General features: G+C 35.7%; 1 protein-coding gene across 3 annotated transcripts in view; it reads right to left on the reverse strand.

Annotated features, from left to right (window-relative positions):
• Positions 1 to 1,039: 1,039 nt before the first annotated feature.
• Zranb3 (zinc finger RANBP2-type containing 3) overlaps positions 1,040 to 14,851 on the reverse strand; it is a 303,506-nt gene continuing 289,694 nt past the window's right edge. For all 3 annotated transcript variants that reach the window (XM_047547212.1, XM_047547213.1, XM_047547214.1), the window contains 4 exons: positions 7,899 to 8,009; positions 6,490 to 6,880; positions 3,004 to 3,135; positions 1,040 to 1,726 (listed from right to left, as the gene is read on the reverse strand). In XM_047547212.1, coding sequence (XP_047403168.1) covers positions 1,628 to 1,726; positions 3,004 to 3,135; positions 6,490 to 6,880; positions 7,899 to 8,009 — 733 coding nt within the window. In that variant the 3' untranslated portion in view covers positions 1,040 to 1,627. The remainder of the gene's footprint in view (positions 1,727 to 3,003; positions 3,136 to 6,489; positions 6,881 to 7,898; positions 8,010 to 14,851) is intronic.

Genomic DNA, 14,851 nt, shown 5'->3' on the forward strand with positions numbered 1-14,851 from the left:
GTTCCTTTTAGTGTTTTTAATAGGTCTGAATTTTCAAATGTGGCACAGAAACCACCTTTGTGGATCATTTCACCTCAAACTATCATATAGATCTTACATCTGAGAACTTTCTCCTTAGAATCACCACCTTGGTTTGATCTAAAGAATAGGAACCATTCAAATCTGACCTACTTAGACCAAACACTCACTTGCAAACACCCCATGCTGGAGAAAAGGCAGCCTGCTGGGCTAGGCTGTCAACTGTGACTGAATCCTAGGTTACCCTGGAAATGAGGCAGAAAACTGTAAAGAGCCTGACTAGCAAATCAGAAAAGAGGCCAAAGAAAGCCCAATCTTATTTATAGAAGAAACAATACTATTTGATCTCATATAATGAAATAGTCATAAACTTAATGACAATTCAGAAAGGTAAATTCACAATTGTGTAATGTTTCTAAAAACAAGTTGTAAAACAACATCTACTAATTAAAATTGGGAAATGCTAAACTACTGGGGTTTATATTCAAGTGGTATTTATAAACAGGTGCTTTTGGGGAATGTAATTCTTCTTTGAACCTGAACTTTGTGTAGTTCTAACTTGTTACTTTATAATTATGATATAAAGTGGGATTAGGCCCTGGGTTTGTTTTATCACTATTTCTAATGTCAATTACATTTTAATATTATCATTGTATTTTTAAATGCATATAAGCATCTAATTATGCTTCATTATAAAGTGTTTTATAATTATTATTCTTTTTAAAAGATGTACCAGAAATATACTTTTAATAAGACAGATTTTAAAAACTAAAAATGAGAATCAGGAGACAAAGGGTGTTTTGACAGTAAGCTTAGTGTTGTACATATTAAAAACAAAGCAAAAACAAACAAACAAACAAAAAAAACAAAAACAAAAAACCCAAACCACAAAACCTAAAATATCAGGCTTAAGTGGCATTTACGTTTTTATGTTTTCAATTGTTTAAGAGTTTGAAGAGTTACCCAGAAAACCTGAATAATCCACAAACACTGTTAAGAATAATTAGCTTATTTTCAAAAGTATCTTTATTTAATAAAGATGACTGTTGAGAGATAAAGCAAAAATGGTAACACCCAAAATATATTCCTTAGCCCTATTTTGGAGGTATTTAATAAACAAGTCTCTCTTGCATAATAAGCAGGCTGGTTATGCTTGGCTCAGAACTCCTAAATGATGGTTTACCTCTGAAATTGTCTTTATTGTTTTGCAGTGTTCCATTTATATCTATAACAGTTCAGAACCAATACTAATCCAGAAGCATTTTTCAGGTAATTGAGAGAATATTTTTCAAACATTATCTATGCTAAATACAGTGATTAAGGCATTTTGGGGTGGGGGGTAGAAACTAAAGCTTAGCAAAATCTTGATAAAACATAATTGAGAAACAAAATCATATAAGACCATGGAAATATTTAGCATTATATCTAAGTTTCTGGTTAAGTACTTTCAAAAAGTATTTAACACTAAAAGTACTTTAGCATAAAATGTGAATTTAAATTCTTGATTTGTGTTCTAAATATCTTCACTCTTAAAATATTAGAGAAAAAAATTTTAATTAAATTATTTCACATTTAGACAGTTTGTCATCCATTCATATATTTTTTCACTTTACTTCTTTACCAGAAATCGTGTTATATCTGATCCATGTTTTGATACTAGAGATTGTCTTCTCATCTGGCTTCTTTCCTTGGCTTGTCTAGCAGTTCTCTAAAAGGTAACAAATGCAAGTGTACACTTAGCAAAAAAACATTGGTTACAGAAGCTCAAACACTTTGTACCACTTTGTACTTTTAGTCTGGATAAAATCTACACTGTCCCTATATCCAGTGCTTGACCACTGGGGGTTGTTCCAAACCATATAGCAGAGTACTTCAGCAGCTTTGGCAAGTGCCCTAAGTCTTAGCTTTATCAGGATCTAATGGAGAGTGGGCTTGCCTACTTCCTGTTTTCAGGTCCCAGAAGCTATTCCCAACCCAACAGAGAACCTGATGTAGAAAATAAAATGAGCCAGACCACAGCTGGATTCTTTTGCTAATCCCACAAATACAATTTTCATAAGACTCTGAAAAAATAATTATAGAACAGGTTACATTTTCTTTGGCTATTTCTTAATTCTCTTACAGATTTTGTTATTAATTTATAGAGCTGAGAAATCAGATGACATTTTCCTCAACTGAATTCCATGTACCCAGGTAGAAAGGGTGAGGACAGAAAAGAAGGCTAAAACAAAAAACAAAAACAAAACCTGACTGTGTGACATGATCCCATTTATATAAAAAATTATACTTGTAAAGGAATTTTATAATCTAAAATATTAAAAGAAGGATTAAAAAGAGTTCATATAAAAAAAAAGAGTTCATATATTATGAACACTGGCAAAGGATCCAAATGGTTCTCAAAAGCATAAATATAAATGATTATTTTGTGGGACTGTGTGTTAAGAATTCTTCCTGGTAGATAAACAATACTACATCATCTCCCAAGCCCCCATTGTAAGCAACAGGTTGTATAAAGATTAACCAAGCATAATGGGTTTCACACTTAAATGAGCAGTATAATCTTTGTACGTTGAGCTTAGTTGGTCCTAGAGGCAATTTATGAATTTTCTTCAATATTTTAGGACATCCTTAGCCACATGCAAATGTGTTACTGCCCTAATTCACAAAACTTTCAGTTTTGGGATCTTGTTCTCTTCAATACAATGCAATACAATAAGTAAGTTGTATTCATGTTTTTCTAGACAGTGGTGACATGTCTTGGTCCTAGAATGAATTAAGAGGGAAGCTGCTTTTGTTGCATCTGTGACTGAAAACTTACATAGGCCTCAAGAAGAAGGGCCAAGTGTCCAGTGATAAAGGAAAAAAATGTGTCTTGAGCCCTAGACCAGGGGTATAGACTCATCCACATAATCTCCTACAACTGTGTGCATATTTTCCTTTGGATTTCCTAGGATGCAGTCAAAGCTGCTTGTGAGCTCCACTGACCTCTTTGTGACAGACTGTGCAGAGAGTCTGCAGGTTGTCTAGGGTACACTGTCCCCCTCCCTTGTATACTGGCTTGATGTGATCCACCTGCCAAAAATGTCCTTCCTTTGGGCTTCTTATCATTTCATTTAGCTGCAACGAGAACACAAGATCAGCAATTTTCAGCATACACTATAGGAACTGTTGGTTTTTGCATCGTGCAATCATGTATACAGCAAAATCACGGGGGAAAAATAGATTAAGGTAGTTTTTTATAGCTTTTATTGTGAGCTGACAAAAACCCTCTAGGTTAGCAATTTGAAAGCAATAAAATGTGTTTCTTTTTCTTTTTTTTTTTTTTTTTGGGTGCTGGGGATCGAACCCAGGGCCTTGTGCTTACAAGGCAAGCACTCTACCGACTGAGCTATCTCCCCAGCCCCATAAAATGTGTTTCTGAAAAAGTTTTTTTTCCCCCTTATCTCATTTTGAAAACTAATCAACAAGTATACCAAGATTCCTGACAGATTGGTCTTTTCTGCACCTTTTAGTTTATATATTGACTATATATAAACTAAAGTGAGAAAAGAATAGATTGGAAATTAAAAACTCCTCAATATTACTGACTTAAATAGTCTTTAATTGTTGACCTAAATGCATTAGTTACTATATCAATGGCAGTTTAATATTAGTAGCTATCACCCTGTACTTTTATGTTCATCACCAGAGAACTTTCCACGGACTAGAATGAAATTTTTAGAACAAACTGCTGAACCTCCATGTTTGGAATAAACAAAGATGTTCCTTTAAAACAGTTATTATGTAGGCCAGTCCATATATGAACACTTTATATTTAACCAACGGTGACCTACATTAAAATGAGATGTGTTTAACATTTTACCTGAGATAGTAAAACCAACTTATACTATGGCAGTGAAGTTTTTAAACATCACAATGCCAAGCATAACAATTGTTTTGATTTTCTTGGTCTTGGATAAGGAAGAAAGCATAATTAACTTCATGACTGCTGGCAATGGGAAAACACGATTATTTCTAAAGCACTTTTAAGAAAGCTAATCAGATCCTCTGATGGCACAGTGACCTGATCGATAGTGCTGACCTGTAAGGAGCCCTAAGAAGCAGCAAGTTGGAACAGTAAACTTTATCCAAACTTTATTATTTGCCTTACTTTCTCTTCTGTACTGAACTTCCCAACTTCTGCTAGAAGATACATATTGATTTTTGTTTTCCAGGCTGGTATTGTTAGAAGCAACCACAAATGGCAGTCTTGCACATCAAGCAAATGGCATATTCTTTGGGAAAAAAAATCCCTTTGGTTCTGCCTTTTGTAACCAATTCTTTCTGAGTAGCTTTTACTCTGACAGACTTGATAATTCAAAAGGGGCCTCTTTATTTTTTCCTAGCAACTGCATGGCAAATCACTTGGGACCACTCTTCAACATCCAAAATTCACCTTTTGAAAAAAATCACCCCCTTTCTAACTGATCTTCCCCAATCTGAGCCCTATGGTCCTCATCCACACAGCACTTTTGTTTTAGATGTCTACCATGTTAGTTCTGCATTCCTAGATAGGTTGCTTTCAATTGGCCTTAGTCATTTCATTGGACATCTTCTGGAAGCTTCACATTGAGGCAGTGGACTAGAGTCTGACTAGAGTGGACTGAGGCAGTAACTAGAGACTGGCTAATATTCCTGGAATGGGTACAATATGTCCCGTATCAGTTAGACCAAAGGATCTTTCAGGAACTCTGGATGTCATTAGAGAAAGTGTATTTCTCTAGCTCTCAAAGACACTAATTCATCTTTATAGAAATGATTATTAATTCTATTATAATTTAATAATATTAGGTTAATGAGAATAAATAATTTGTCTAGCTGTCAGAAACCCATCCAATACTTCAGTGGGCAGAGAGTGGCTCAGGAGTATTCCTTTTAAATTAAGTACACTACAAAATTACACATTTTGCTTTAGTCTGAAATTCAGAACTGTTCAAGCAACAAGATCAGAAATCAAATTGAGTTTTGGAAATCAAAATGAATATTGATGATAGTGTGCTACAAACAATATTTTGTCATAAATTGCTTTATCAAACGTACTTTTTTTTTTTTTTTGGTACTAGGGATTTAACCCAGGGGTGCTTTACCAATGAGTCACATTCCTAGTCCTTTTTATTTTGAAATATTTTGAGACAGAGTTTCACTAAGTGGCTAAGGGCCTTGCTAAATTGCTGAGGCTGGCCTCAAACTTGCAATACTCCCATCTCAGCCTTTGGAGTAGCTGGGATTATAGGTGTGTGCGATTGTGCCTTGCTTAAAAGTACATTTTACAAAGGAATGAATATACACACATACATATATATATATATATATGTGTATGTTACATATGTGACTGCATCTATACAAACACATATGGCCTTCTCGTTGTCATTTTTGGGTTATCTATTTGCCTCGTCATTCAATATTAACATTATGAAAATGTGGAACCACTAGACCTTAGGTGCCTCGGGATGCAATGCATCACCTGTTAAGATCTTTTCCCAAAATAACTGAATGAGAATCTAATCAAATCTCTAGGTCTCATAAACAACATTCAGGAAATTGGGGGCATAGAAGAGCACATGAAACACTACCATGAGGACACAGGGAGACAAATCCAGAATGCAGGAAATCTTATAGGCAAATGATCCAGTTTCTCTTTTGTTTTTGTTGTTGCAATACTGGAGTTCAATCCAGGGGTGCTCTACCACTGAGTTATATCCCCAGACCTTTTTATTTTGAGACAGGGTCTCACTAAGTTGCTGAGGCTGGTTTTGATTGTGGCAATCCTCCTGGCCTTGTCCTCATGAGTCACTGGGATTATAGTCATGTGGCATCATGCCCAGCAAATGAGCAAGTTTCTTCAATAATCAGTGGTATAAAAAAAAAAGGATGGGATGCTATCATAAATTAAATGGAGCATAAAAGACATAATAACAAAAAAACAGTAGATGGACATATTTTGATCCTAATGTAAATAAAGCAACTGTAGAAAGACATTTCTGAGACAATCTAGGAAACCAACATGAACTTACTATATAGTTAAGGAACTGTAATTATGTTGGGTGTTGTAACTCATGTTGGGATTATATTTAAAAAAGAAGAAGGGGGGAAGAGGAAGAGAGAGGAAGGAAAGAAGAGAAAGGAAGAAGGGGAGGAAGGGAAGGAGGAAGGAAATATGTACCTGTGAGGTACATAATGAAATAATAAACTATTGTCTGGAATTTGCCTTAGAATATTTCAGAAAAAAAAAGTAGTAGTAGTAAGGCAGGAAATGAATGGCATATGTGGATAAAACTGTTAAAGCTGGATGATTGGAACATGGGTTCATTATTCTCTCTACTTTTGTATATACTTGAAAATTCACAGGTTAAAAAGTTAAAAAAATAAATTTATGAGTTAATAGTCATCACTCAGTACAATAGTACCTTCTGTCACTTGGTTACAATTTACCTGTTCCAATGAGAGCTTTGAGGTCCAGGTGGCATCCAGAAGATTTTTCCTGTGACTTTTAGGGGCATCTCTTAGACATAAAAAGAGTTCTTGTGCATTCACATTGCATAGCTGACACACACCATGTTCCGTTTCAAATACTTTGGCTCGCACATAACTGTTATTAGATCGAATCCAAAATTCTTCCTGACATTTCAGGGAGCAAAACCGTGAATCCCAAGCGTTTGCTTTACACTCTTGCTTAGTTTGGAAAGTGGGATGCTGACAGTTAAGGCAAAGTGGATTTCCTTCATTATCCACAGCTTGCAAATAGCCTTTGGATATACTGAGATCAGCTGGGGCTGTGTAGGGATTTAGAAATGGGACACAGGATCCATCTTCAAGCAACTTTCTATAATTGGAGAAAACATTGAATAGGTAACCAACAAATGTATATTCCAGAGTTATTGCTTCAAATAAAGATTTTTAGTTTCTATACTGATAAGCAGTAACACAGCGTCCACATATTTTGTGATTTGGTGTGGAAATGAAATAGCTGTAGCCAGTTCTCTATCTCCACACCAAGTAGAGAAGAGTTATGTGTTAAAAATTAATTTGATATATGCTGTCTCTTGTGAGAATTTAGATGCTTCTTCCATGTTAAACAACTGCACTTTGAGACATCTGGAGAAGTTGGAAAATGAGAAGTTAAAAAATGCTTCGGCTGGGAAAGAAGAGGCTAATGAAACCCCAACTAAAGTTTAGTGGCTACCCTGTTCTTTAACTATGTTGCGTCACACACCTCTTTAGGCCAAAGAGGTCATGACTAATGCTCTCTTACAGTGCCTGTTGGTTTACAAGATGCAGTGGGTCTTCATAACCATAAAGTAATGGGGTGAAGTAGCTGACAGTACTGATAAGAACTAGAACAAAGGGATTGCTAAATATTGTGTCTCCTACAGGTAAGCTTAGAGTTGATCAAATTAAAATTAGAAATGAAACACAATGGGACATGTCTCACTTTGTTAGAATCAAAGGAAAAGGCACATTACTTAATTGTGTTAAAAAATCCTATACAGGGAAGTAATGATAATTGCTTTGCTTATTTTTCATGGTTGGTCATTAGAAGGTTAAAAAGGAAAGTTTTTAATGGTTGAAAGAGCTCAAGATTGAGGGGTAGAGTCCAGTTGTGACCTCAGGTCTCCTGGCATCTTCCATCCAGGCCTGAGACAGGTCACTTAGGCCAGCTGGTCTCAGAGTTCTTCCTTGTCTCTAATTCTAAGAAAATGAATTCATGTGTTGTTAGAAAGACTAAAGAGCTACTAAACTGTGAACCCTCTTTGTAACTTTTAAAAAGTGGCCACACAAAGGTGAGGTATTATTACAAAAATTAATGCATATTTAAAGTAGTATTCTACTGATGTTCTTACTTTGTGGAAGGGTCCCATGGCCTGGACTCCTTAGTGATTAGACGGACATGGCCCCCATCCTTCTTCACCTTGTCCATTGAGGTTATAGCAACATCTTCTTTGGTTATATATCTAGAACAATTACATGTTAAGTGGATTTTCCATCCCTTACAAAAGTAGTAGGAGCAAAAGCAAGATACAATTCTATTCATTGTGCTAATACTAAAGTTAGGAAATGTAGGGTTCACCCTTTACATTGTGTGTTATGTGGGAAATATACCTCTCTTCCAGATTCATTTTCTCAAGATTTATATTTCTAAGAAATTCAAGAGTCATTCACTATCTTTTGGAACAATTTTCAAAATTTAGGGGAAAAGGAGTGGGTTTGGGGATAAGAAAAGATAAAACACATGCACACCTGACAACCTTAAGAAAACTGCTTGCCAGGCCGTATAGAAACTTTCCAAGTGCATTTTTTACCTCCCTTTTGATCTCCTCAAGGCTTCCTGAAATCACCTAAGTCAGTTACAATACTGTATTAGTGTTTTGGGGTAAAGTGATTTTTTTTTTTTTTTAAGTTAACCAAGCATTATCGCATTTCCTATAATCTCAAGGTTATTCCCATTAGTATTTGCTCATACAAGGTTTATGGAAACTTCCACTACAACAAAGCCACACTTGATGTGGGGATTCAGAACCCTATTACACAGTACTGTCAATACCACACAATGGTTTAGGGACTGCAAATAAAGAGGAAAGTAATTTTAATTAAAGGTGACGGGGGAATTTAAGTAGGTGAAATGCGATTACCCAATTATTCCTCCTAATTAGTTTGGCCCAATTTCTCTGTAGTTTACACCTATTTTTTTGTGGATTTCTAGAAAATTAAATTAAATATGAAATTTCTTCATATTTGAGTACATCTTCAGTTGGCAGTTTAACAATAAAATAAAAGTTAAGTCACAATGGAATTGTGCAGTTATACGTAATAGTTTAGAAATTTGTTGTTATATTATTAAGGTAGATTTAATAATAAACAGATTTCCCTTTTTCTATAAACTACCTTATTTATTTTTGATTAGGTGATACATGGGCATGATTTCATATTTAAAGCCGTACAGTAGTTTACATGGTAAAGAGTAAGCTTTCCTCTCATTCCTGTCCTCTTTTGCCCTTTCCCAGAATTCACCCCTGTTGTCAGTTTTTGGTAAGTTTTTTGGAAATGGTTAATTTTTTCTCTGTATAAGTGTGTACCTTTTATTTATTTTTGCATTTTTATTGACCTATAATCACATACTATACAATTTGCCAGTTTAAAACTTCAGTTTATTGCATTTTAATACATTAATCTATTTGCAATAGACTAAATAAAATAAAATAAAATAAAATACTTGGGAATCAATCTAACCAAAGAGGTAAAAGATCTCTACAATGAAAATTACAAAACATTAAGAAAGAAATTGAGGAAGACCTTAGAAGATGGAATGATCTCCCATGTTCTTGGATAGGCAGAATTAATATTATCAAAATGGCAATACTTCCAAAGGTGCTATACAGATTTAATGCAATTCCAATTAAAATCCCTATGACATTTCTCATAGGAACAGAAAAAAGCAATCATGAAATTCATCTGGAAGAACAAAAGACCCAGAATAGCCAAAGCAATCCTGGGTAGGAAGAGGGACGCAGGAGGTATCACTATACCAGACCTTAAACTCTACTATAGAGCAACAGTAACAAAAACGGCATGGTACTGGCACCCAAATAGGTAGATCAATGATACAGGATAGAAGACACAGAGACATCCCCACATAAGTACAGTAACCTCATACTAGACAAAGGTGCCAAAAACTTAAAATGGAAAAAAGATAGCCTCTTTGTTGGGACTAATGACACGTTAACTAACTCAGGCTGACTCCTTACTCCCTGGCAAGTGAGAAAATCAAGGCTCAAAGGCGGTTTCAAAGGTTCATGACGATAAACTGGACCACCGTCAGGGATTGGTTAACAACAGTTCCGCAAACGTGATCAGCTCATGTTGCCATATAGTCCAATTGGACTCTCTGCCTTGCTGACCTTTAAGCTGATTGTTTCCCACCTAGCTCCCACCCTACATAAAACCTGTGCGATTTCCTCAAAAAACGAGTTCCTGCTGTGACTGGTCTCCCTGATGAGTCTGATTGTCCTCCGCCTGGAGGGCTGGGAGCGGGCGGTCAGTCGGCCCTACCTATCCCGGTCTGACCTTGTTGGGGAGTGTCCCCTTCCCTTTTCACTGGTGGAGAAGAGCAAGGGGGCTTAAGACCCCGACACCTCTTCAACAAATGGTGCTGGCAAAACTGGAAATCCTTATGCAGCAAAATGAAATTAAATCCTATCTCTCACCATGCACAAAACTCAAAATGGATCAAGGATCTAGGAATTAGAACTGAGACCCTTCACCAAATAGAAGAAAAAGTAGGCCTGAATCTCCATCACGTTGCCTTAGGACCAGACTTCCTTAACAAGACCCCCATAGCGCAAGAAATAAAAGTAAGAATCAATAAATGGGATAGATTCAAACTAAAAAGTTTTTTTCTCAGCATAGGAAACAATCAATAATGTGAAAAGAGAGCCTACAGAGTGGGAGAAAATCTTTTCCACACACACTTCAGACAGAGCACTCATCTCTAAAGTTTATAAAGAACTTTAAAAACTTTATACCCAAAATACAAAGAACCCAATCAATAAATGGGCTAAGGAAATGGGCAGACACTTCACAGAAGAAGATATACAGGTGATCAACAAATATATGACAAAGTGCTCATCATCCCTGGTAATTAGAGAAATGCAAATTAAAACTACCCTAATATTTCATCTAACTCCAATTAGAATGGTTATTATCAAGAACACAAGCAATAATAAAATGTTGGCGTGGATGTGGGGAAAAAGGCACACTCATAAATTGCTGGTGGAATTGCAAATTGGTACAGCCACTCTGGAAAGTAGTATGGAGATTCCTCAGAAAACTTGGAATGGACCCACCATTTGACCCAGCTATTCCACTCCTCGGTTTATACCCAAAGGACTTAAAATCAGCATACTACAGTGATGCAGCCACATCAATGTTCATAGCAACTCAATTCACAATAGCCAGATTGTGGAACCAACCTAGATGCCCTTCAATTGACGAATAGATAAAGAAACTATGGTATATATACACAATGGAATATTACTCAGCCATAAAGAATAGTAAAATTATGGAATTTGCTGGTAAATGGATGAAGTTGGAAAATACTATGCTAAGTGAAATAGGCCAAGCCCAAAAAACCAAAGGCTGAATGTTTTCTCTGATAAGAGCATGACAATATATAATGAGGGGTGGGGGTGATGGGGGGAAGAGAAGAATGAAGGAATTTTGGATGGTATAGAGGAAAAAGGGGTGGGAGGGGGTGGGGATGGAAAAACAGTAGAATGAAACAGTATTACCCTATGTATATGTATCATTACATGAATGGTGTGAATCTACATTGTGTACAACCATAGAAATGAAAAGTTGTACCCCATTTGTGTACAATGAGTCAAAATGTGTCTGTAAGAAATAAAAAAATATTTTAATTAAAAAAATAAAATAAAATCTCATTGCAACAACCATTTAAAAAAATACATTCACAAGGTTGTACCATCATCATCACTAATTCTGGAACATTTTCATCCAATTCCTCATTTCCAAAACTTGTATCCAGGAACACTCCCCATTATACTTTTTATTTTTAGAAATCAATGATAGTATACTATAGACACTAATCTTTACCTTGCTCTTTTTGCCTCAACCTATACCTCAGAGTATTTCTGTATCAGTACCTACAGAGTTGCTCTATTTTTTTTTTTTAGTTGTAGATGTACACAATACCTTTCTTTTTTTTTTCAGTTTCCTGTTTAATTATTTAAATATATTTCACTTTTTGCTGTATCAGCTTCTTTTAAACTTTCTTCTGTTTTTTTTTTTGGACATAATACCTTTCATTTATTTATTTATTTATTTATTTATTTATTTATTTATTTATTTTTCTGTGGTGCTGAGGATTGAACCCAGTGCCTCATACATGCGAGGCAAGCACACCACTGAGCTACATCCCCAGCCCTGCTCTATTATTTTTAAGGTTCCATGTTGGTTCATTATCTGCATAAACTATTATATCTAATGGGCCTTTAGTCGTTTTCAGTCTTTGCTATCATAACAATGTGTGTGCATATATATATGTGTGTGTATGTTTTATACACATAAAGTATATGTAAAATAAGTCCCCAAAAGCAGAATTCCTGGATTAAAAGTCTTGGGTACTCCTAAGGCTGCACCAGTGCACATCTCTATCAGCAACAAATGGGAGTTTTTTCACACTTTCACTAGCACAACCCTATCACCTAAAAACAATCTCTACTAATACAATAGATATCTCTTTTGACTTTAAATGTGCATTTCTTCTATAAGAGTACAAGTGAATATCTTTCCATGTGTTTGCATTTCCACTTGTGTGTTTCTTAAAGCATAAAAATGTTAAATCACAGTGAATTATTGGAGTTCTTTAACTTGACATTTTAGTTCCTATATTTCCTCCAAATCCCCTCATTTTTTTTTTCAACCATTTTATTCCCTTGACAAAAGTTCTTTGCTAAAGTTTTTCTGTGGATTTTAAATGTACTCAAAATCTTCCTAGCTTTGAGGGGCAATGGGATATTTAAGCTTTGCCTCGGGTATTATTCAATGTTTAAAAGATTAGAAGCCTAATTCAGTAACTTTAAAAGATGCTGAGAAATCTAGTCAGAGATTTAGGAACTAAAAATAACCTCTTGCTTTTGTATAAAATGTATGTGTAAGTTTTTGGAAACCACAAGAAACACATCAATCAACCCCAAAGAAGGGAGTTGACAACTTTTCAAACTTAGTTGCAAGTTGCTGATATTTAATTTTCCATTGACATTTGCTAGGAAGTCCATGTCAATATAACAACGTCTCAATTTTGGCAAATAGGAAAGGAAGAATTTTGTTTATTAAATTAATTCCTGGCTAAGGATGGGAGTGGAATATGGCAATTTTTACAAGAAAAGTGTGCACTGGAAAGTGTCCCACACTAATGAATACAGTCCTGGCCTCTGGGCTGCTGACCTGCATTACATATCACCTATAGGTAAAGGATAAACAGTTGACATTCTAATAATGACAGGTCTCCCACTAAATCATGCCTATCTCTGGGACAACAATGGCTGGTGGCCCTGGCACCTATTCACATCTAAGAGTGAGTCACCCAGAAAACTACCTCAGTTTGGTTAAGATCTGCAAATTAGTAGAATCATAGGAGGATAATCTTAGAGACCTAACCATGGCTTTTGGGAAAATTCCTAAAATCAGTACCTATATCTCTTTTTATTGAAGGCATTTAATATTTTAAAGAGATCCTCCTTCTTGATACCTAGGAAATAAAATGTGGTTGCAGGCACTCTTGAAGGTGAGTAAAGAAAGTGGTCTGAGTGGTTTTCATTTTCAAAATAATGCTTCTCTCCTTATCTCCCTGGAGACTGATGTTTCCAAGTCTGGAGACTCTCCAGTTCAGTTTCTCTGGAAAGTAAACTTACAGGATAATGGGAGGGAAAGAGATCCAGGGTCCAACTGCTTCTCATACATACTTTCTGTTGTTCAGCCCTATCTGTCACACCTGCTTTTCGAGATATATGACAATTACAAAATACTGAGACTTACTGAGTTTCTGCTCTAAGAATCAGAGTGCTCCTGATAGTATCTTCCCTCTGCAGGTGCATATGTTTCATTTTGTGGCTCTGCTAAGTTGATTTCCCTGGAAGCCTCCTTCTTTGCATTTCCTTTTTCAGTCACCAAGGTCTCTAGATACAACTCCTTCATAGCTCTTTTCATTCTCTTTCCTCCATTCCCAATGCTAATCCTTTAATAGAGAGTTTCATTAGGGGTCTTTTAATTTGGGTGGTAGATAGAATTTTGTTGTTGTTGTCATTACTAGGAATTGAACCCAGGGGCACTCTACCACTGAGTTATATCCTCAGACCTTTTCATTTTAATTTTGAGACAGGGTCTTGTTAAGTTGTCCAGGCTGGCCTCAAACTTTCAATTCTCCTGTCTCAACCTACCAAGTTGTTGGAATTACAGATGTGTGTTGACACATCTGGCTTGTAAGAGAATTTTTAAGATTTTAAAATTTAGGGAATTTTTAAGATTCCTATTCTCAGGTTATTCAATCAATTCCTCATCTAGGTAATACTATAAAGGAATTTGGCGCAGATGTAATTAAGGTTACTGATTTTTTAAGTCTGGGAGATTACTAGGTGGATTCAATATAATCACACGAACTCTTAAAAGTAGGAGATGAAGAGACAGATTCCAAGTAGAGAACAATCTGACACTCTATTGCTGGCCCTGATATGCAGAGACTCAGGTGCTAGAGAGAGGCTTCTATCAGTTGATGGTGACAAACAGCTGACAGCCAGGATGGAACTGGAACCTCTTTCCTACAGGTGCAGGGAACTGAGTTCTACCAACAATCTGAATAAGCTTGGAAATGGGTTCTTATCCAAGTCGAATAATTAGAGTCCATGTGGTCAATACCTTGATTTTAGCCTAAAATTCAGAGCAGAATCAGTAAAAGTCAGTTTGGACTTCTGACTTATTTTAGAACTGTAAGATAATAAGTACATGTTGTTTTAAGATGCTAAGTCTGTGGTAATCTGTTTTGGCAGTAATAGAAAATAAATGTTTGTCTTCCCACTTTAAGTCTTGCTCTTTTTGATCTAATCTCCTAATTGCTGCTAGAGTGAGCTCTTAAAAATACAAATCTAATGATTTCATGTGATGCTTGCTAATACAAGATATAGCTTGAACATATCATTTATATTAAATTTTATAAATAACACTTATAAAATATGTTGTGGGTCTGAGCTTGGTTTGTATTGATTTTGAGTTGATATTTGCT

This window comes from Sciurus carolinensis, chromosome 3, assembly GCF_902686445.1.
Source record: "Sciurus carolinensis chromosome 3, mSciCar1.2, whole genome shotgun sequence".
In the NCBI taxonomy this organism is placed as follows: Eukaryota; Metazoa; Chordata; class Mammalia; order Rodentia; family Sciuridae; genus Sciurus; species Sciurus carolinensis.